Genomic DNA, 23,093 nt, shown 5'->3' on the forward strand with positions numbered 1-23,093 from the left:
AGTGTACGAGAACTCCCGAAGTCGAAAACAGGTTAGCTTGCCCAATGACTCCGTGCAGCCCGTGGTGGCAGCTTTGAAGAAGGGCAGGCACACATTCATAGCTTCCTTTGTATTTATTTACGATAAATCTTCATGTGGTGCAATTCAAATGTATCATCATCTGATTTCATTCCTAAACGAATTGAGCTAGCACAACTGAGCGAGTAAAGTTGAACTAGCACAATTGAGTAGCACATTCGGGCTGGCTTAGGATGTCCGGGAGCCCATCGGCCTGGGGAGGGCGATATAACTTAGGTGGAGACAAAGACGAGTCTCCAAGCCATACCAGTAAGTCGGGCTATCTGGTTGAGGACTTGAGTAGAAACATTTGCTCATATGTAGTACAGATGATTCATGGATAGAGCGACAAGACAATGCACTTGACGGGGAGCCCTACTGGGTTGAGTCAGAACATCCATCCACCCCGTTCATCCAAGCGTACAATGATTGGGTCGGCTTTGACCCCGGCCAAGAAAGCCTCGTTGGTACTCTCGAAGATATCGAAAACCTCGAAAATGTTCCCAGCTTTCCGCCCAATATAGATGCATCAACACTCGTCTCAGTCGATGCCACCAACCCAAGCCCTACAGGCTCCTCTCTTCACCGAACTTACCATACACCGGGAAAGACACTGCCCTGGGCCAATGGCAGCCAATGGGGGGTGCATGAGACTGGCTCTCCGCCAATGGCGCATGGCACGTACCATGCGCCTTTGTTGTCAAATCCTCGCCATGGTGTAGTAGAGCCAGATCCGCTTGAATTCTTCAACCCATATCGTGGACTGTGGGAATCAGATGGCTTTATGGAACCCAGCAGCAGATGGGTACCTCTGGCCTCACGGGGTTCCACGCCGCGCGGCTATCCACAGTTATCAGAAGTTGCATCGATCTCCACATCTCGTCAAGATTATCAGGATATCACTGCAGAGCAGACGGAGATGCTCAGGCCAGTTGATGCTCAGCTTCCAGAGCCGCCATTCCCTTCAATCGTAGACTTGCCAGAATTCAAAACCCCTCAGCAGGGTACCGATCCGTACAAGGGCTCAGCCAATTCCACGCAGAAGGTCTGGCTGGGGGGAATAACATCAGATGCTACGCCTCACTTTGAAGAGCATACTGCGGTGAACCACGAAATTTCCTATCAGCCACGCGACACCAGCAAGAATGCAACAAACGAAACCTCCATATCAATCAACGGGCTTGCTTCAAATCTAGTTCCTGTAGCTTGCACAGCCATAACAGAAGCAACCCGCCGATCAAAGGCTCCAAATGCGGACCTCACCCTTGTGATTGGAGGGGGGAAACACGCGGCCTCAAAAGTACGAAAGGCTTTCTCAAAGGGCCGCCGTCAGGAAGTTGCTGGAACTCGACAGGTCGGAGCCTGTTTTAGATGCAGGCTCGCGGAAGATACTGTTCGTTTCCTCGACTACGAATAGCTAGAAGCAAGTACTGAATTATCCCAGTGTCATCGAGCGAATGTTCAGGACGGCATTTGTGAACGATGCTTGAAGGATCGGCTGCCAGCGACTCGGATCTGCTTCAAACTAGATCTCTCAGAGTGTGGCTTTTTCAGAAGCGGTAAGCAGATCCATTTCATTGTTATCAATCCACCCAAAAGCATCGAAGTAGGGAATTCATTGTCCAATCTTAGAGTTTGGGCTCCATCCTGAGCCTCTTCGAAACGAGTCCAACTGGGTCACTTCGGCAACCATTACTCTCGAAATCAGAGAGACCCCGTTTCGACAGAGGGAATCCTTGAGACTAGCCTGTCGTCATTTTCGCCCAAAGGACAACGACGTCACAGTAGCATTCGTGAGAGGAAGTGTTCCGAGTGAAGTGGTGGAGGTGCCAACTTACGCTGCTGTCGATCCTTGCGCATTACAGATCGGATTAAAAAGGCTCGCAAGACAATACGTCCATATACTTCTGCATGGACTGGCAGCGACCGACTCTTCTGAGATAGTTCGACGAACATTCCAAGAGGCCTTTCGGTACGCAGTGAGTTCCCCCACAAAATGCTTGTTCTACCCTAACATCGCACGCTTCTCGAGGCTGATAAGCATTCATAAAAGACGCAGAATCCGCAAAGACTTGTCATCAAAGCCCTAGACTTATGGGCTGGCAGCAAGCTGTGCCAATTTGAGAGATCTTTCGATGGATCTGAGACCCTTGGGCTAGAAGCCATAAAAGACCCCGCATCGCCCATGTATAAAAAAGTACCGATCCCTCCCGTACTCGACCACCAATGCGATACTGTTATCATTCAGTGGATGAAGGGCCTTGGAAGTCAATTGATTACTCGGTTCGGGCAGAAAGTGTGTGCAAGGAAGCAAGAAGATTGGTTAGAAGTGTTCCTTACTGGTTTCATCTTAATCAACAACATCGAGTATGTGTATGGCATACAGAAAGAATTCGTGCACATGTACTCAACCACGACGGTGAGTTTGTCATGCATTGGATCATTCTGAGCTTGTCTCTCAACCTAATGCAACGCAGGACGAATTAAGCTCACGTACCCAAAGGGTCTCGGAAAGAATGATGGAACAATGGGAGTGGTCTGCGCAACGCCTGTTGTACGTTACCAAAACATTCCTCACCAATATCGGGCCTTTCTCCAATCAGTCTGCAGAGAGCGCCGCGGACGTTGCTGGTTTGGACGCCTCGCAGGTCGCTTATTTCCAATTTTTGACCGAATCAAAAGGTTTACCACCCAACCTTTTACCCCTCCTCCACAACGCGACCCATAGAATCGGTGCCCGCTCTACCGGGATATGTCTAACGTCTCGTACAGATGCCATTCTTACAGATCGTAGGTCTGCAGCCGAAGTGGGGGATTTCAATTACGAAATGGTATGGGGAGCAGAGCTTTTCGAGCCATTGTGATTCGTCCATCGCCAGCCTTCATCAAGGTGTGAAGAGAAAGGATGCTTTACAGATTCTCGTGCTGTCGTCATTGATTGTGTGTCTCAAATATTCGGAAAGCTGAGAGATAAGAAATAGACTTCAGACCCACGTTGTCACTGCTACTCCACGTCTGGTTTTTTGAGCACAGTAGGAAGCTCGTCCCTTCGATCTTTGACGCTCAAGCATTGTTCAGTGCACAATGGCTACAGTCGGCTATCCAACGCATGCGAATAGAGTGGCAACAGAGGCGCCCAGCGTACTTTCATACTACCCAACTACTGGTGATGCTCTTCGATTCTGGTCTCTGCGCGAAGACAAGAATGTCCATTCAGAGGTTCCCCAAGGCTTCCCTGCACATATTGACGCTCGAATGGCGTGGCAGGGATCGGACATGGAGATGCAATCGGATGCGTGGGTAGTACTCCTTTCAGAGGCCGACGTGTTCGCACTCGAGGGTGCTATGCGTGACTTTCGTAGTACGATTAAGAGACTTATTCTCCCCGCCGCTGAACAAGATGCTGATTCATCAAAGATCAAGCTTTGCATTTATCCCAGATTGACCAGATCAGCTTTCGCTTGCCAGACCAGCTTGCCAAGCGGCTGGATGACATCTCGGAGGAGTGTTACAACGGGCGCGGCTTTTGTGTGATTCGGGGCTTAGAGCCAGCGAAATACACCGACGAAGAAAACGTCATTCTCTATGCCGGTATCTCTGCCTACATCGCCCCGGAACGCGGCTTTCTAGACCGAGCTCGGCAACACGTCCTATGTAGGTTTGCACTTGCATTATGAGGACAGATAGACTTATCATTTGCCAGGCCATGTCTTACCCGCTGCTTTCAGTGCAGAGCAAGACAGGAAAATTACACCTGGATTCACCAACGATGCAATGGTCAGTAGGCTCTACTCATTGACGCGTGAGACTATTATATAACAACGATTGAATAGAGCTTTCACACAGACGACGGCGATATTCTCGCGCTATACGCAATGAATACCGATCAAAGTGGTGGAAGGACACAGATTGCCAGTGGGTGGAAGGTGTACAATGAGCTTGCCTCGTCGCGTGCGGATGTCCTTCATACTCTGACGCAAGATTGGGTTCTTGATACGTGAGATACTTCTGACTGACTGTGCCATTACGTGTACGCGGATGCATCATTACTGACTCTTCGCAATAGTTATCAAGACTACAGCCAATGGCCCCCAATCAAGACACCGTTGCTCTTCACTGATGGGAAAAAAGTCATGTTCAACTTCTCGAGGTACCCGCTCTGTGGATTCAGAGGAAACAAGCGGAATCAGAGCCTTCCTGCACCCACCGAATCGCAGCTGGAGGCTTTGGACGCCGTCCATTTCTTCGCGGAGAAAAACTCAATGTCGTTGCCAACCAAGACGGGAGATATTTTATACCTCAACAACATGAGCATGCTCCATGCGCGAGAGCCTTTCGAAGACCAAGGTACACAAGGGATGGGGTCTCGACGACACATGCTGAAAATGCAACTTCGTGACCCCAAAAGGACGTGGAGACTTCCTAACAACCTTGTGGAGTCGTGGAAACTCCTTTTCGCACCAAACCGAGAGGATGGTGGCAAAGATGAGAGGTTCATGATTACGCCAGAAGAAGGCCACGAGCGTGGCTGGTCAAGCAATGGTTGAACCTCTACTACCTGAGCATTCAACATGTCGGGTGTGAACCATGTAAATTTTCTTCATTCACAAGCCAAGCTGAGATTTGATTGTAGCCTGCAACAATTTCCTTCCAACTATGTCGAATCGAACATTGAGGGCAAATTACAAATTCATACCCCAAACAAACTATGGGATTCTTACAAATTCATACCCCATCTTACATTTTCATACTCCTTACCAAAAAATGGGGTATGAAATTGTAAGTTATAATTCCTTGGGGTAAGGAAATGTAAGATATTATTAACTTGTAGATGTAGCTGTCTTTATGCCTTAGAAGTGTAGTTAGGGTATGTGTAAGAGCCCTATTATATAGTAGAGTAGAGTGTATTTAGGGAGGATTTTAGGCTACCTTACCCTAATCCGCCCCGAAACTCTACCCTAAAACCCCGCCCGTAGATAGCAATTCTAAGCCACTATGGCAACTTATAAAATCATACCTCTATTAATGACAACTTATAAAATCATATCTCATTGGGGTATGAAAATGTAAGATAGGGTATGGATTTGTAATTCGCCCGAACATTGACACAAATCAAGTCTGGAGCTCACGGTCATTGATTTAGGCCGAATGGTAAAGCACGCAGGCTTATAAGAAGGTTTCACAATCATGTAGAGTCTGACAATGATATAGAGCGTCAGCGTAATCTCATGCAAGATCTTTGCCAACGCTCCAAGAACGCGCTTCAGGTCTTGCGCGGCATCAAACAGCCCAAGAAGTGGACCGACAACTAGACAGGAGACCGCTGCTTCGCGACAGCCACAATTCAAGCTCTGAAGGGAGAGTCACATTCCAGGATGCAACGTGAATTGCTCCAGGAAGTGATGAGGCGAGGCCGAGCAGCCAAGTGAACCCGGCGTAATCCCAGTCCTGTGTAGCTTGGTGGTGTTTATCAGTTCAGAATTTTGCACCATATTAGGATTCTTTCCAAGTACCTAAGACGGATGAATAAATTCTATGGGGCTCGATTGGAATTCCTTCCTCTGTGCAGCTGACGGATATCGGAAGAGTACAGCTTTGGGGCTTCTTCCACCAAGCGGCATAAGCTGTAACAGCACAGAAAACGTACGCCGGTGTACTGACCTCGAGTAGAGTGACCGCTTCACACTCGCTAAATGGGGAAATCACATTGGTCGCAAACCACAAAGTCTGCCCGCAGGCGATAAGCTTTGTGAAGGTATCCGATTTGGCTGCGTCTTCGATCTGGTCTTCTGACACCTTTCCGAGCTCGTCAACCGGTTCTGCATATGATTCTTTGGCCATAGAGCCTCCGGGGTCAAGGAAACCTTTCGACACGGACGAGACCTTACCAACGGCTGTATCTAGATCACGCTTTGCTACCGCCAGGTCCCTGTTCTGGGACGGATCCGAAGTTGTTTGTTTCACCATCATATTGTCTCTAATCGCCAGTAGAGGCCTGGTGCCATGTGAAGTGGGCGTTCCTCTGGCTAAAAGGATCTCTTTCAAATCAATTTGATGGCTTTTCCCTCCGGCGACTGCATGCAAAAATCCACCAATGTTGAAGAATGACCCTTGGGCAAAGAACATGTTCATCAAAGGCGCCGCTGAAAGAAGAAACCTTGCAACGAGCCGATGCTACGCGGGGGAAGGCGCGATGTGTGAGACTTGCGGGCTTGTAGTTGTACACGGGGGTTCCTGTTGAGGATTGGGGCAATACCTGTGCCGGAAGGCTGATGGTTGTGTGGAAAAAGGAAGAAGGCTGTGCTTTGGCCCGTGGAGCGGGTAATCATGGCCGTGTATCTCGAGTTTCTTTCGCAGAGTGCTCCCCAGTCGTCCATTCTCGAGACTCATAATGCGTAAGATGCTTGAAGATCGAATGCAACTCCTGAGAAGGTAGAACCAACTGGGAGTTTCTGAAACGCTGAACGCTGTCTGTCTACTGGCGCCTCGTTGAGATGTGTCTGCAATGTGGATTCGCTCTGTGTCACAGCTTTTTTGTTTCTTTAGCTCTATTCAAGAAGCTATCAACCTCAACGCGAGACAACATCGTAGTCGCCATCTGAACATGATCTGTACCTACGCCTCTTGACACACGTAATAACAACGCCCTTCGCTCTTATCTCATAAATTCATCCCCCCTACACGGGCCTGTGTACAGGACCGTGTGCGGAGGCACAATTCCTCCAGCGGTTGGCACGTGCATCAGAAACGTTTCCTTCGTAAAGATTATACCGTATCTACTCCTACTCAACGCCGCAGTGTCCGCGGCGAAAAGCAGCCCATTTTTGCCAGCGTGGACAAAGGCTTCTTGGGTGGAACCAGGAATGGTGATCTTTGCCGCCCCACTGACAAACGCGACAAACCTAGATCAAAGGAGGTCAGAGAGGCCAAAAACGTAACGCCGACGATAATTCAGAGAGGCAATAATGCAAATGCTGTGACAGGAGAAAAAGGGAAATTCTCGGGTTCAGGCCTGGACACCCAGGGCTAAGGCGTCAGAAGGTCGCTAGAGAGACAGGCTACTTACTGCGGATAAGGGGCAGTATGAGCGCCACCGTTCGTTTCTGCGGGAATGATGCTGTACGTTGCATTGGACAGATCTCCGAGCTGGGCAACCATGGAACCCCGGGTGCCGGATTGGGTAGAGGTGATGAGGGGAGTCGAGAGCTGCCAACATTGTATGACGGAATTTCTGAACGCAGCTGCCGTGACGGTGATGTTGAGGTGTTTGGCCGGCGAGGCCGCTTCGGTCAATAACAGCAAAAGGGCACAAGCGGTGACGATGAGGGAGACGAGGGAGGAGAAGGAACACATGGCGGAATACAGTGTCTGTGGTAGAGAGGAGTTGCCTGCGTATGAGTTCAAATAGTTTCTGGCTGTGGCTAGTAAACCAGACACGCACGTACACACATACACGGACTTTTAGTGAGTCTATCTAAGTCGCTCGTCAATGCCAATTACTCTCTTGAGAGCCGAAGCAGCTGTGATACCGGTATGAGAAAGTAACTCGTCTAATAAATTCACTAAGACCCCAAAAAAAACTTATAAAAAGGATCAAGAACAACAGTTCATGACCTGAAGATAGTAGCAATTTGATCTTGCAGGATTATCCCCACTTTGCGGTATTGAACACAATTTTTGTAAGTTCAGATGTCCGGGTGATTTTGGCGTCGACGGTGCTTTTCCCCATGACTCATCGAGTAGGATTCCGAAAGTAGGGTTTCTACAGGGCTACCAGTAGCGCTATTGTGATTCCTGCAGGATTGATGGGCATCAGCCCGGCTTTATACATACCCAAGGTCAGCTTACTGCTACCTGTTCTGACAAGCTCGATAAGGCTCTCACACTAGCGAGCTCATAGAACATGCAACCCATTCCGAGTTGCTGCAGAACTTGCGTTTGTCTAGCACTTCACGCGTGAATCTTCGAGGCTCCATGCGGAGGTGGGCACCAAAAAGTCGGAAGGTGCTTCCTACGGGGTCTTTCTGTCTTGCTAGCCATATGTAGTATAGCTTGCTTGGCTGGATCCTTAAGATCCTTTGGATCCTTCCTCCATAGAATCTACATCCTTCTTCTACCCACACGAGCTGATCCTTGCTACCTTGTTCTTTCAAAAGTCCTGCACATGCCCAGACTCCCGCGCTAAGACTCGGATAATGCCCGGGTTGCCTGGACGATGCGCTTAGAGCTGCTTCGGAACCGATCTAAGCTTATTCCGGGCCCATTTGCCCTTAGCAGCCTAATAGAGGTTCCTGAAGGTTAATCTATGCGCTCCCACGCTTGCTACAGGGTCGTCTTCCGAAAGTAGGGTTAGGGCTATGGTTAGCGCTGTGCATGCCTTTTGGCGCCCATCTTCGTACATCTGCTTAGATATCGCACAATGTGGGCAAAGTCATTTCAACCACACTCTCAGCGTCGATATCATCTCGGCAAAAAATCTAATTGTAGAAGGATAATACTTATAGCGGCGTAAATTACGGTAGTGTGTTTGGCTGTCTGGTCCCGTCCGCCTTGGTCCACCTGGCAATAGGAACGGATCAGTCTGCTGGACTTGATCAGAGCCTCTCATTATTCATGATGAATCGCAACTTCGCGGAAAAAATTACGCTGAAGGCAGCGATTGATACAGAACCTAGTAGTGCCCATACTTATGCTGCTACTGTTCCTTTGGATCGTTGCTAGAGTGGGCGTGAAACATACGTTCGACGTGCGAACGAGAATGTAGCCGCTCATGGTGGGTTTCTGATGTCAATAGTTCTGTCTTCTACATAACAATACTTCACCTCTACTCTCCGGAGCTACAAGCAACTCCATATATTTGACCTGCACTTGATGTTCCTGCGTGCAGCGACGGCTGGTCAAGTTCAGGTAACTATTCAGCATGTGAAATTGCTCAACAAGATCTCCACAATCCACGAGGTTCTAAGTCAGGACTGCGAGAATCGAGTAGCTGGACACGCATCGTGAGCTTTACCACATTGATGGATAGAGCTGGCCTGATGCTTGTCGATAGGAACACGAACATGGATTCTGAACAAGGTCTTTCTCTTCCGACTAATTTCACGCTCACTCCTGCTGTTCCGGCGGCAGATCTCAGCAGACTTCTCGACGACACTGATCCGTAGTGGCTCAGCTGGAAGTACCCGTGGTCACCCAAAAGCTATCTCAAAGCAGCAACACACATACGATGGTTCTCACCCATCGATGGAGCCCAGCATCCCAGTATGACAGACCTATGGCTCACACCCGTTGCTTCAATTGATTCTTCACCACAAAGATGTTGGGCTCCATCATCGACCACTGGGCCGAGGTACTTGAAAATTATCGTCCTGATAGTCCGTTCACTACTCAGAGACTCGCCGATGCAACAGTTGCTTCCGACGACACTGTTGGAACAGACCCAAATGTGCCACCCTTCAAGTATTTCATCCTATCGATCGGGTTTGAGCTGAAGAAAGTGCTCCCTGCAGAGGACGTTCAATGGCTTGTCCTGAGAGCACGATCAAGAAGATACAAAAAGGACGTCTGGATGCAGAAATAGTGGTAATGGATGAAAAGTTAGAGCTGGTAACCATCAGCCATCAAGTCGATCGTGTTGTTCCCGGGCTTGGGTTTACGAGGAAGCTCAATATGTTGCGATAGCAAGGCATCTATCTATATGAGCGACTTGTGCGGTAACTGTATCAATTGATGTATGATTCCGAGTTCACGTCAATCGCAGCGAGGAGAGACATCATCATTGCGGCTGAAACGAAAGGGCTCTGCGGACTCAACACACGGGACGTAAAAACCAGAAACGAGGATCTGCAACGCCACGAGGAGGCTCTGCTTCCGTGTCTTTGATTCGCGCATCCATAATCATACTTTACCAACCGATACTTTTATCTGTGTGTCCCAGGATAAATCAAGATTGAGCACCTGAGCTCTGCTCTGATACCATGAAAACGCGTGACACGTGGGTCTTACCTCTTCGAGATGTCCGTCGGAGGCTCAGATGGGTGCATAGGGTTCGATGACTCTATCGCCGTCCAAATGAATTTGCCGAGAAGTACTTTGCTGAATATAGAATAATCCAACTGCTCGCTGGCACGATTGCCATTCCACACTGTGAAGCGACTAAACATCAAGTCCATCAATCCTAGGTTCAGAAATTCGAAATTCACGAACTTCCAGCACGAAAATTATCATCCTCGCTACTACAGACGCCTCGCCCATCACAATATACACCAAGGCGCTCTCCCTCGCAGCCACCGCCCTCCTCCTCTCCTCCGCCCTCGCTCCCTCTCCCTCCGCCCTCCCTCCTCTCCACCGCCCTCCTCCTCTCCTCCGCCCTCGCCACTCCAGTACGTCAAGTTAGACAATCAGCAGGCTCATCCCTCCACTTCTCACCCTCACCATCAAAATAACACATCAACAACAGACATCATCATGTCACGGTCTCGGCCCCTTCACCAGCGGCAGTTTGCGAGCTTTTCGCTCGGGCGCAGGACCCAGACCGGTGATTGTACCTGCGGTTTTGGCTCGATCAACGGGCCAGCTCCGATGGTAGTGTGTAGTGGAAATGTGAGCCCGCCGAATGCGCCAACAGGGGAAGGAAACGTTGTGGGTGATTGTCCATCCAAACGTTCCTGTTCGTAGAAATGAGGATTGGGGGTTTGGATGTAGCATAGCATCTTCGTTTCGATCGAGCCAATCAAGACGGCCTTCGAGCATGAGAAGACTCGCCCCATCAGTTCTCCTGAAAGAGTGTTCCAATCCGATCGCTCTAAGCTTCGCGGATTCGTCAAGTGCGCCGGGCTATTTAGAAGTCCAAGTTATATGCAACAGGGCAAATTTTGCCCTGGCTTTTGGTGCTCTCTAGCGCCGAGACCCGTTAACCAGCCGAATCGAACTATAGCATGTTCGCAAGAACTTTTGCAAGGTTCTAAACATCCTTCGCGAAGACTTCCGGATCTGTTGCCACGTTGCAACGAACGGTATCTGTATGCGTATAGTGACGTGAATCTTCCATGCACGCCCTTGATGAAGGGGAGCCTGTTCTTTCCTCATGCTCTGGTGACAATGCAGGTTCTTCGATAATTTGAATCCCTTGGACATGGTTTCATTCTCTTGTGCCGTGCACTCGACGCGTTGTGTTAGTCGTATTGCACGTCGTAAATTTTGAGTCTGTTCTTCTTTATCTGCAATTTGTGCGTTCCAAAAACAGCCTCCCAAACAAATGAGAGTACCACAATAACAATGAATTAACAGCGATCACGGAGACCACAGAAAACGACAAGCAGCATAATGACCACTGGGAAGTCCAGTTTAAGTCTACATACTTCACTCCTAGAAAAGCCACATTAAGCCATCCCGATAGGCATCCACCTCATCCACCCAAGCCTCCGACGAACCATGTTCTCAACCTGAACGACCAGCTCCACGCAGACTCATCTGCTGGAATGCCGTGCCCAAATCTATCCCCCCAGACATCGTCTCACGCGCCATCTTCCCCACCGTCTCATCAAACGTCTCATCCTCTCCGATGCAAATCTTATAGGAAACCCTCGAATATTCCTCCGCCTCTTTGCACAGATGCGGCGCAACATTTCCCCACGCAGTCCACAGGTGCGTCCAGGTTTCGATCACTTCATCCGTCGTGAGACCCCACTGTAGGACTTTGAACGAGGAGGAGTTGGGAGAATCAGGAGATTGGTGGGTGATGACGAAACTGAGAGAAGTCAGGACTTTGAATGCGGTTTGGATAACGTTTTGGGATTTGTTCTGGAGGGCGTAGATGCGGGTGAGGAGGAGGTACGGGTCCCCTAGTTCGAGACGTGGAATGTCCTTGGCAGGTGCGGAATAGGTCTTCTCGATCGCAGCGAGCAGTCTTTCCGCTTTTGGCAAATCACACCCACCAGGTGTTAGGAATGTTGCCCTGAGATCTTGCAACAGCGCGTTCCTCCTGACGCGTATCTTCTTGACCGTCTTCTTGTCCTGCTGACACAAGACACAAGAGCATTGAAAGCCCCAATTCTGCAGCTTGTGCTGCGCCTTTTCCCACGTGCGACCGACTTCGGGGGCGGCGTACCAGAAGAATATTTCACTATTTGCTGGAATGGCCCTCGCGGCACGCACGATGATCATGTCTCCGATGAAGCTGCGGCGAGCATTCATGTAGCAGCTGTGGTTGATGTGAGAAGCTTTGATGAAGATGCCAGTGGTATGGTAGGATGTTTCCCGCTCTTGCTGCTCGGGTGATTGGGACCTGAAATGATCTTGCAGAGTGGTTCGAGGGCAACCGAAGACATTGAGGGCGATGATTCGCTCGATTAAGAAGCTAGAGGAAACTATTAGTGGTGAACGGGGAGAGGTAGTGGTCAAAGGTCTTACGTATCAACAAGTGGTGAACCGTCTACCTCTGTCTCACTGACTGGCTTGTAATCACCATGATGCAAAGCAGTGAAAGATGGCATCAGAGAAGGATTCCGCAACATTTTCTGCACGGTAGCTGTGATGAGACTGGCCTGCGTGCCCATGGTCCCTCGCTTCGTGTGCGTATTCATCAGCATACTTGTTTTGGAAGAAATCGCGCGTTCCTCTTTGCTAGCAAAACAATAGGAGAAAGCTTTCTCGCAGAGCAGCAGCTCCCCAGCGACAACAGCTCTCGTGGTAAAGAGTCCTCGTCCACGACCCTCGGAGGTTTTGATGGCTACAGGTCCAGCGTGTGTTGCGGTGTCAAGATAAGGTGGGGTCTCCTCAGCCGCCTTGTACATGACGTTGAAATCGTATTCGCCGATTTCCTGCTCGGCGAGTCGCTTCTCCGTCCGCAACAGCTGCTCTTTAGCTTCCGCGTTGTTCGGGTAGTTGTCCAGAAGAGTTGTGAGCGTTTCACGGCAGTCCTGGAACCTCTGCAGCTCATATAGAGAGCAAGCGGCACGGTATACGCCCTTTTCCGACACCTTATACTCTCTTGAAAGGTTGGTAGCGTCCGCTAATGCGTCGTCGTACCGACGCAGCTTGAGGTTAGCAAAAGAGCGATTCAGCTTAATGGTCTGGATTTCTTCGGTTGTTGCCGCGCAGTGGAGTCCTTTTGTGTAACTAGCTCAGTAGAGCGTGGTCAGCAAGCATTACAATGGGAAAGAAACTCATAGCGTACCATTTGACTGCCTTGTTCAAATTGCGAGCTTTCAACGCAGCATTGCCTTCCTCTTTCATCTCCTTTGCAGTCTTGTCAACCTCACTGATGCGAGGTGCCCAGCGTAGAGGAATTCTATCATCATCTTGAGCGAGCCAGAGGACATCAGTGACGTGATCGACGCGAAGGCCACACTCGCCACTTCCCATCGTCTTGAAATATGGCTCTTTGACGATACACACGCCGCCCACCTGCGCAATGTCCTCCGCGAGTCCATATTCTGTATCCTCTTGTTGATACACCTGGAGCAGGACTCCGTTTTCCTTTTCATCCTCCACAATTACCATGACCGCGGTCATCACATTAGGTGGAGTCGCCACCCTTAGCAGAGCGTAGAATCCGCGATGGTGGGTCTCCAATTGCATTTCATCGATATGCAACTTCTTGAGGGTCGGCAAAGGCGCAACGCTTGGCGGATAGGGCTCGCCAACCCACGAGTGGTGTATCATGTGTCCGTGATTCATCGTCTTCTGGCTTATGTGCACCACAATGAAATCGTGGATGAGTAGGCCGAGGGGTTTCATATCCTTAGGTCGTTGGCCCTTGCGTTTCTTTGCGACCTCAAGCGTCTGCTTCTGCTTGCTTAATAAGGCGGTGAACTGCTCAAGGCCGGAGACATCGTCGACGTCCATGTTCAAGAATATCAATGGTTATGAAACCTAGGTACGGCACTGGATGTTGAGACGTGAAACACGATTTGATGCTGAGGCAAGGAGACTTGGTGATGAGAGTGAGGCGGAAACTGCTAGGCGAAGCTGTATTCCTTCTACGCATCCTTGAAACGTTGGGACAGAGAAGTGAATGGAAGTGCTCGGGTAGCTGCATTTGCAACAAACGAGCAACTGGAAACATGTGGGGCGCGCTTTTGAGGCGGCCGAGACGATTGGACGAGCAGACACCTTGGCTTGTCAGGTATCGATACAAAAGGGACCGATTATTGCCGTGAACAAAAAGGCTATACGAGCTTCAGTTGCGGGCGTTGATTTGAAGCCTTGTGCGTACTTCACTTCAGATGATGTGCGCCTGCCAGACAAGGCCTTTTCGCTTTGCACTGAACATGATATCCATGGAAACTGCCATTTCCTATGATGAAAATGATGAGATTGACAGTTCTCAATCATGGCAGCTGTGTTGGAAATGCTATAGCACTATGTTATAGCTACCCCTCATGGTGGCAATCAGGTAGCAAATTAGCATAAGCTTCACATGATATCTAAGTAACCTACATACCACTCCATAGCTAATCAATCCATAACCTTTCTTCAAATTTAATAGGTTATAGGCCCTCGCGTAACTGATATATCAATTTTTATCTATTATTTAACTTTCTTAGAGATTATTAAGTTAAATTAAAAATATAAAGTATTAATTAGAATAATTATAAAAGATAATAGAATTTTAATTTAATTTAAAAATATTAAATATAAAACTATTTAGATTAGCTTAAAATTATAAAAAACTAGTTATAATATCTTCGAAAAATATTAGAATAATATTAATTATTTATTTATATACGTTTTTACTTAAAGTATAAAGAGTAATTATAAGTTATAAGTAAAGGCCCATGAATTAAATTCATGGAGTTGGATTTTTCATTTTTCTAAGTCAAATGAAGTTGGATTTTTTTAAGTCAAATCGAATTTTAGCTCTAGCCCTAAGTCAAATCGAACTCTGATCGCTTGCTGTCCGTTTTTGACCTACTTTTATTACTACAAAATTAATTTAATCTATATAGTATAGGTATATATGTGCGGAGAGAGGCGCGCTAAGGCCTAATTAGGAAGGTATATCGAGTATAAAAAATTAATTCGTAATAATTATTTATAAAAAATAGAGAAAGGCTATGTTCTTATGGTAAGAAGTATTGAAATATCGGAAAGAAATAGAGATAACGTGCTAATTAGTGGTGTGAATCCCATAATATCTCTTGCCGCAGTGAAATCTTTCGAATAATGAGATAGTTGTAGATATCGGACGATTTCAATTCATCCAAATATGTATCGTTTGATATCTCTTCTATAGAGGCTTAATTAACTGTGATCGTCGTAGTAGATCCTCCTCTTGTGACATTATTGCAGTGATATATTATATTAATGCAGTGGGGATGATAGACCAAGTTGCAGTGGTGTTCTCCGCTTGCTAAGTGAAGATTTGACGTGGGATCTTGGAGAGCTGAGCCGTGTTCTTGACGATGGTGGCCTTATTGTCGCTTGATTTCTCCGCAGTGTTCTCCGTAGTGTTCTCCGCAGTGTTCTTTATAGTGTTCTCCGCAGTGTTCTCCGCATTTACCTGTTGTAGTTCCTCCTTTTACTTTTTAATATAGTGGGGATAATAGGCTTAGTTGTAGTGGTGTTCTTCGTGGGATCTTGGAGAGCTGAGCTGTGTTCTTGGTGCTGAGGGCCCTATTATCGCTTAGTTTCTCCGTAGTGTTCTCCACATTCGCCTGCTGTATTAACTTCTCTTGCACTAGCTGAGTGGATTGATATAAGATCGTGGAGAGTAGGCCTGTTGTGTTACTGCTGCTGATGACTATCTCCGTAATGTTCTCCGCAATATTCTCCGCATTTACCTGCTGTAGTGGTTCCTTCTCTTATTGAGTATCGGGTTGGTGTGAGATCGTGGAGAGTAGGCCTGTTGTGTTACTGCTGCTAATGATTGTCTCCGCAATATTCTTCGTAGTGTTCTCCGTATTTGTCTATTGTAGATCCTTCTCTTGTTTAACTGAGTGCGAGGGTATCGAGGGTAAATTAGTGGAATTGGTAGAATGGTGGAAGAAGAATGGTTATATAAATAGGTGGAAGGATTATTATCCGATCTCGGACGCGTCTAATATGACTATAATATTTAAATATTAGTTTAACTTATTTATCGCTGGCTTAGGAGGAGTATATAAGGGAGAACGTATTCGTTTAGACTCTTTTTAAGGGCCTTTTAATGCGTTTATAAGCAGTAGTAGATAGTTATTAGGCTCGCTTGCGGCCTCGATTACCAGTAATAGTAGATTCGTCGAGGGGTGGTCTAAGGGCGTTAGTAGGGGCTCTAAGAGGCGGGCAAAAGGGGTGTATGTGCCTGAACCGGACGCGTCTGGTGTGATTATAATATTTGAATGTTAGTTTAACTCACCTATCGCTGGCTTAAAAGGAGTATGTAGGAGAGGACGTATTCGTTTGGGCTCTTTTTGAGAGTCTTTTAACGCGTTTATGAGTAGTTGATGTAGTAGTAGATAGCTGTTAGGCTCGCTTGCGGCCTTAATTGTTAGTAGTAGCGGATTCGCCGAGGGGTGGTTTGGGGGCGTCAGTAAGGGGCTCTAATTAGGCGAGAGATACCGAAGACGATTATATTCATATTGATGAAATTTATAGAATTGATAGAATTGATAGAATTGATAGAATAATAAAAGAATAATAGTTATATAAATAGGTGGAAGGATTATTATTCGATCCCGTCCCGGACGCATTTAATGTGATTACGATATTTGAATATTAGTTTAATCTATCAATAGTAGGTTAAACTTTATAATTTTTATAGCGTTAGAAAGCGTAAATTAAGCTCTATAATTTACGAAATTATGAAGTAATAGTATCCTTAGGGAGCTGGTTATTTTAGAGGATAAGACTTCTATATATAGATTTTTATAGATTTTTAATAGTTGCGGACGCTAATTTATTTACCCGCGGTGTTTAACTAAAAAGCGTAGACCTAACGAATTGATAATTGACTGCATATATAAATTCAAGGTTTTCTAGTTCAGCCCTACCTTATTCTTTTATATATACTAATTATATAGATATAAGTAGATCTATAAATTAAATTCATAAACTATTTTTTTAATTAGAGCTATCGAGTAAATTTAATAAGCGATCTTTAATAAGCGATCTTTAATAAGCGACCTTTAATAAGCAATATTTAAATTCCTTGCTTTTAAAGAACTATAAGATTAAATTTCAAAATTTCTTAACTTTTAAAAAGCGTAAATTATAATCTATAATTTAAAAAAAATTATCAAATTTTAATAGAAAATAGTAAAGCTATTAAAAGATTAAAAATTTATTAATATATATAATAGAATAAGATAGAGCTAAATTAGAAAATCTTAAATTTGAATATATAGTTAATTATAAATTTAGAATTACTACGCTCGTTAATTAAATCGACTAAGTTATCGCGGATAGATAAATTAGCATTTATAACTATTAAAAAAATATATATACGTTATTAACATATAGAATAACTTTTATTTTCTATTAAAATTTTAAGATTTTTTTTAATTATAGAATAAAATATAAGCTTTTAAATAAAAAAGAATTTTTAAATTTAGTCTTATAATTAATTATTAAAGCGTAAGAAATTTAAATATCGCTTATTAATGTTACGAGCGTATCCTTAATATACCCCTCAGCCCTATGGCTAGCGGGCCTTAGCGGAGACATCTTCTATTATATTATATCTCCTTTCCACCTATATAATTCGATACCTTAGTTATCTTATTAAATATATCTATATTAATATTATATCTATATCGATTCTAATATTATAACTAAGATTAATCCACTTATTTTATTTATATTAGTAAATGAATTTAAAGAAACGCGCTAGTAGGGGCTTTAGTAAGAAATTAAGTTAAGTTATCGTATTCTTAAATAAGCTTATTAGATAGATAAATCGATTTTAAAGAGTCTAAAAGGGATAGCGAAACGATCTTGATAAATAGTGGTCGAGGGATAAATAAGGTATTGGATTATTTGTATGGCTAGCGAATCGAAAGAAATAGTTAATATTATCTCATATTTATATATTATAACGTTTAGAATTTTAACGAAGCTTTAATTAGATAAGAAACGGCCGAGTTATAGTTAATTTAGAATACTATTCTTCGAAACTTTCTCGTATATAACTTCTCTATAAGATAAGGGACCCTTTAAGCGAAGTAAGTGTACTCGAAAGATCATTATTTAAAGTACTTATAGTCTTCTTAACGCCTTAAACGATTAGAAAATAAGTATATTAAACCCTCGTAAAGAAATAATCTTACTTTAGACTTTATAGTGAAAATTTTTATTCTTAATATCGAATAATTTCGACGCGTTTTCGAGAAACTTTACTATTCTCTAGTATATCTGATATCTTTAATACCCATTCTTTCGAAGTATTTAAACTTCTCTTTACTTTATTTTAAATCTTCTTTTTCTCTTTTCTATAGTAAAGTTTAATATCGAAAAAATAAATTAAATTAAGACTCTATTTAAGTAAATTAAGTTTTAATAAGTATTAGTTCTATTAGATAATATAGTTAACGAGTTTAACTCGATAGAAATATTTTAAGATATCGCTAATATTCTATAACTATAATATTAAATTAAGTATTAGTCTAACGAATTTATAATTATATTAAATGAAATTCGTTAGAAGCGAGATGATTTTCGAAAGATTACTACTCGATATCATATCGCTATAATAGAAAAGGATCTAGTTATAAACGATTTGTATTAGGTCTATAGAATAATCGAGAAGATAAATTAACTAGTTCGAGACTTTTAGAAGAATATAACTTCTCTATAGCGAAAAGTTAATAATCTTAATTTATAGTCTATAAAAGACTTATAGCTATTTTTAATCGAGGAGAAATATACACCTAGACGTTTAAAAGAAAAATTAATTAAGATCTTAGATCTATCTCTATTTATCGACGATATTAACTTTATCTAAGACGACTGGTCTTTTAGAATAGAATAGAAATTTAAGATTAATAGCGATTATTATCTTATTGAGAACTCTAAGATAGTCTACGTAGTCTTATAATTTGGTGGTAAGGCTGTATAATATACGATGTATAGAAGACTTCGGAATTTTATTAATTTATACTAGTCTTTTACTAAGATTATAGACGAGTTAGTCGATATTTATGAGAACTTAAATCGATATAGTAATATATTACGTGATATATATGCTTTATAATAGGGAACTCGATTCTTTATTAATTTCTATTTAGACTTTATTCAACTAGATATTATTCTTGACTATAATAAAACTCTTATACTAGAGAATTATCTTTCTAAGAAATTAAGAAAGAAATTAAAGGAGATATAGTAGGTTATAGAAGGTTTTACTACCTTAAAGGCTATAAAAGAATATCTTCGAAAGCTAAATAACTTATAACGTGCTAATTATAAGGATTTTAAGTTTATAAAGACTATTATTAAGTTAATTATAATATAAATATTAACGATAGTATCCGCGGCTAATATATGTCTTATACCTATTATCAAATTTAGTTTAAATATAATTATTACGCCTCTGAATGTTATGATTAATTTGAAATTAAGGGAATTAATATATTATAATTACGATAAGAAAGATTATTATTAAAAGGATTATATAATATCTACTTAAATCGAGATTGATAAAAAGGCCTTCGAGAAAGTATAACTTTACGCGATGGAAATAGACGAAGAATTTGAAATTAATAACGTCGATATCACGGGTAGCGACGGTTCTTCTTCGGATTCGGGAAATGAATAGCCTCTTTTAAAGTTACGGTAAGAGGTACTTATAAAGTATATCTGATAGATACTCTTAATAACGCTTTAGTACGTTATTCTTTTCGTATATAAGTTACGCTATCTTTATAAGAAAGGATTTACTTACTTAAGAACTCTCTTATAGATAGTAGATATATCGGAGCTTATATAGTTATAAACGAGTCTTTAATTCTAGCGATATATAAAGTCTTATATCTGGAACTATTCTTACTATTATAATCTAAATTACTAAGAGATTATAACAACTAGATTATAAAACGATTAATCATATATTGCTTACTCTTAATAATAATAGTAAAAGACTATTAAGAAGGAATATGTTTAATATTAATTATATTATTGAAATACGATATAATAGTTAGAAAATTATAAATGAATAAATATAAGGTAGTCCTTAATATATTACGGGATAAAATACTCTTTCTATTCGATTAATATAATTATAATAGTAATTAGATATTAATAGTAAATAAACTTTCCTTTCTATTAACTTTGAAGCTTCGGCTATCTATATTACTTATTTCTCTATCTATTATATTAAAATGATAAAGCTCTCCTTTACCTACTTACGATAACGAGGTTAATTTAAATATCTTTTTATTAAATGAGGATGAGAATAATAAGAAGTTTAAGTTTATTAATATCGCTGAGATTAATATAGCGGTTTACTACTAGCTAATCTGTAAAAAAGATAATAAGCTATTTATATTAATAATAAATAAGATTTATAACACATCGTCTATATTATATACGCTTCCCTTTATTTAAATACCTCGCGGAATTCGTATATTAGTTAATAAATTGTGTCTCTACGATTTAGAAAAGAAATATAAGAGATATTGTAATTCTAATTATTTTATTTAGATTAATAGCGTTAACGAGGTTAGTTTTAAGGAGGTAAAATATAAGCTATCTACGAAGTATTATAACTATCTCGATGTTTTTAATAGAATTAAGATAGATATATTTTCTCTATATTATCTTTATGATTATAAGCTCGAATTTAACGATAGTTTTAATAAAACGAAACTTTTAAAAAGTAGAATCTATTTAATATTAGAATATAAATTAAAATAGATAAAGAAGTATCTAAATGAATATTTAAAGAAGGGATTCATAATATTAAGCTATACACCTTTTATCTTATCTATTCTATTCGCGGAAAAGTCGAATGGAGGGTTGCGTTTTTATATGGATTATCGAAAGTTAAACGCTATTATTAAAAGAAATTAATATTTAATCTTACTAATAGATAAGATTTTAGTAAGAATTTAGAAATATAAATATCTTACTCGATTAGATATTATAGCTATATTTAATAAACTATATATATATCTTAATAGCGAGAATTTTATTACTTTTATTATCTCCCTTAAAGTATATAAGTATTAAGTCCTTCTCTTTAATCTAATTAATAGCCTGGCTATATATTAATAATATATAAATAATATTTTATTTGAATATCTAAACGATTTCTATTAGATCTATCTCGATAATATACTTATTTATAATAAGATAAAAAAGGAATACATTTAATATATTAGATAAATTCTCTAGAAATTAAAGAACGTCGGCCTTTAGATAGATATTCTTAAGTGCGAATTCCATATCTAGAAAATTAAGTTTCTGGGTTTACTAATATCTATAGACGGGTTACAAATAGATCTTATTAAGATTTAGACTATTATCGAGTGAATTATACTTATCAACTTTAAAGAGGTATAGGCCTTTATCGAATTTTGTAATTTTTATCGGCGATTTATTAGAGATTTCTCTAAAATAGTTAAATCTATAATAAAATTCACGATAAAGGAGGCCATATTTGATTAGTCCCCAGCATATTAAGAGGTCTTTTACTTCCTTAAAGTCGCCGTCACTAAAGCTCTAGTTCTATATTATTTCGATAGAATAAAGAAGATCGTCTTAGAGACTAATTCTTTCGACTATATTAACGAAGATATTCTTTTCTAATATAATAATAAGGGAGTACTTTATTCGATAGTCTTCTATAGTAAAAACCTAACCTTAGCTAAGTGTAATTATTAGATCTATGATAAGAAACTATTAGTAATTATTCGCTATCTAGAATACTAACATCTTAAACTAAAATATATGAATGTCTTTATTAGAATCTTTATCGATTATAAAGAACTAATATATTTTATTAAGGAAAGAAACCTTAGTTAACGTTAGGTCTAGTATTTAAATATATTATTAGAATTTAATATAAAGATTATTTATCGGTTTAGATCTTAGAATATTAAGGTTAATATACTTATACGAATAGCTGGGTATAAATTAATCGATTTTGAAGATAAATAATTACGTTAATAGTATTAGATAATCCTTATCTCTAATTAATTGAAATTAAATAATGAAGATATTAATGTATATGTAATTGATGACTTTATTTATTATAAAGTAGTAGAGACTAATAAGAAAGATAAATATTATACGGAAATTCGTAAGGCTATCGCCGAAAATAAGAATAAGTTTTAAGGAATTACTCTTAGTAAATGCTTCGTATAAGACGAGGTACTTTATTATAAGAATTGTTTATAAATATTCGATAATATATATATCGATATTATTCGAGAGGTATATAATTAATCATTCTATGGTTATTTCGAGATAGTATATATCTATAAACTACTTAAAAGGAAATATTACTAGCGAGGTATAAGGGCTATTATAGCTATTTATATTAAGAATTACTATATCTATTAGAGAGTTAAAGCGTCTTATAATTGAGAGTATAACTTATTATAGCTTCTATTAATTCTATAAAAACGATAGTAAGATATATTAATCGACTTCGTTATAGGCTTATCTATATTTAATAGCTATAACGCTATTTAAGTAGCGATTAATCGATTTACTAAGAAATATTACTATATAGCCTATTCTAATATTAATAAAGATATTACTACTAAGAAGATAGTTAACTTACTACTTAAGAAAGTATTTCGTCTATATAATCTATCGGCTTTAATAATATCGAATTAAGGCCTTTAATTTATAGCTATTATATAAAAGTCTTTTTATAAGAGACTAAATATTATAGCTAAGCTATTAATAGTCTTCTACTCTAAAATCGATAAATAGATTAAATGAGCGAATTAGAATATAAAGCGTTATTTTTAGATATATTATAATTATATATAGAACGACTAAATAAGATAACTATCTATTATCGAGTTTATCGATAATAATACTATTTTATCGACTATCGATATCTTATCTTTTCTTATAAATAAGGGATTTTATTCTCGAATGACTTT

General features: G+C 41.2%; 5 protein-coding genes across 5 annotated transcripts; 2 read left to right on the plus strand and 3 right to left on the minus strand.

Moving 5' to 3' along the window:
* Positions 1–251: 251 nt before the first annotated feature.
* On the plus strand, positions 252–1,547 carry HO133_009564 (uncharacterized protein; the record flags this gene model as incomplete). The annotated part of the gene is made up of 3 exons (XM_037300425.1): positions 252–327; positions 387–1,411; positions 1,479–1,547. The coding sequence occupies 3 exons, from the start codon at positions 252–254 to the stop codon at positions 1,545–1,547; spliced, it is 1,170 nt and encodes a 389-aa protein (XP_037154273.1).
* A 1,594-nt stretch (positions 1,548–3,141) lies between these two features.
* HO133_009565 (uncharacterized protein) lies at positions 3,142–4,604 on the plus strand (the record flags this gene model as incomplete). The annotated part of the gene is made up of 5 exons (XM_037300426.1): positions 3,142–3,418; positions 3,475–3,711; positions 3,761–3,834; positions 3,891–4,054; positions 4,124–4,604. The coding sequence occupies 5 exons, from the start codon at positions 3,142–3,144 to the stop codon at positions 4,602–4,604; spliced, it is 1,233 nt and encodes a 410-aa protein (XP_037154274.1).
* A 986-nt stretch (positions 4,605–5,590) lies between these two features.
* On the minus strand, positions 5,591–6,183 carry HO133_009566 (uncharacterized protein; the record flags this gene model as incomplete). The annotated part of the gene is made up of 2 exons (XM_037300427.1): positions 5,591–5,681; positions 5,705–6,183. 2 exons carry the CDS (start codon positions 6,181–6,183, stop codon positions 5,591–5,593), a joined length of 570 nt encoding a protein of 189 aa, XP_037154275.1.
* A 529-nt stretch (positions 6,184–6,712) lies between these two features.
* Positions 6,713–7,410, minus strand: HO133_009567 (uncharacterized protein; the record flags this gene model as incomplete). Its single annotated transcript, XM_037300428.1, has 2 exons — positions 6,713–6,959; positions 7,124–7,410. The coding sequence occupies 2 exons, from the start codon at positions 7,408–7,410 to the stop codon at positions 6,713–6,715; spliced, it is 534 nt and encodes a 177-aa protein (XP_037154276.1).
* Positions 7,411–11,496: 4,086 nt separating this feature from the next.
* Positions 11,497–13,905, minus strand: HO133_009568 (uncharacterized protein; the record flags this gene model as incomplete). The annotated part of the gene is made up of 3 exons (XM_037300429.1): positions 11,497–12,415; positions 12,469–13,176; positions 13,235–13,905. The coding sequence occupies 3 exons, from the start codon at positions 13,903–13,905 to the stop codon at positions 11,497–11,499; spliced, it is 2,298 nt and encodes a 765-aa protein (XP_037154277.1).
* Between the last annotated feature and the right edge of the window lie 9,188 nt (positions 13,906–23,093).

Source organism: Letharia lupina (genome assembly GCF_014066315.1).
Source record: "Letharia lupina isolate WasteWater1 chromosome Unknown contig_7, whole genome shotgun sequence".
In the NCBI taxonomy this organism is placed as follows: domain Eukaryota; kingdom Fungi; phylum Ascomycota; class Lecanoromycetes; order Lecanorales; family Parmeliaceae; genus Letharia; species Letharia lupina.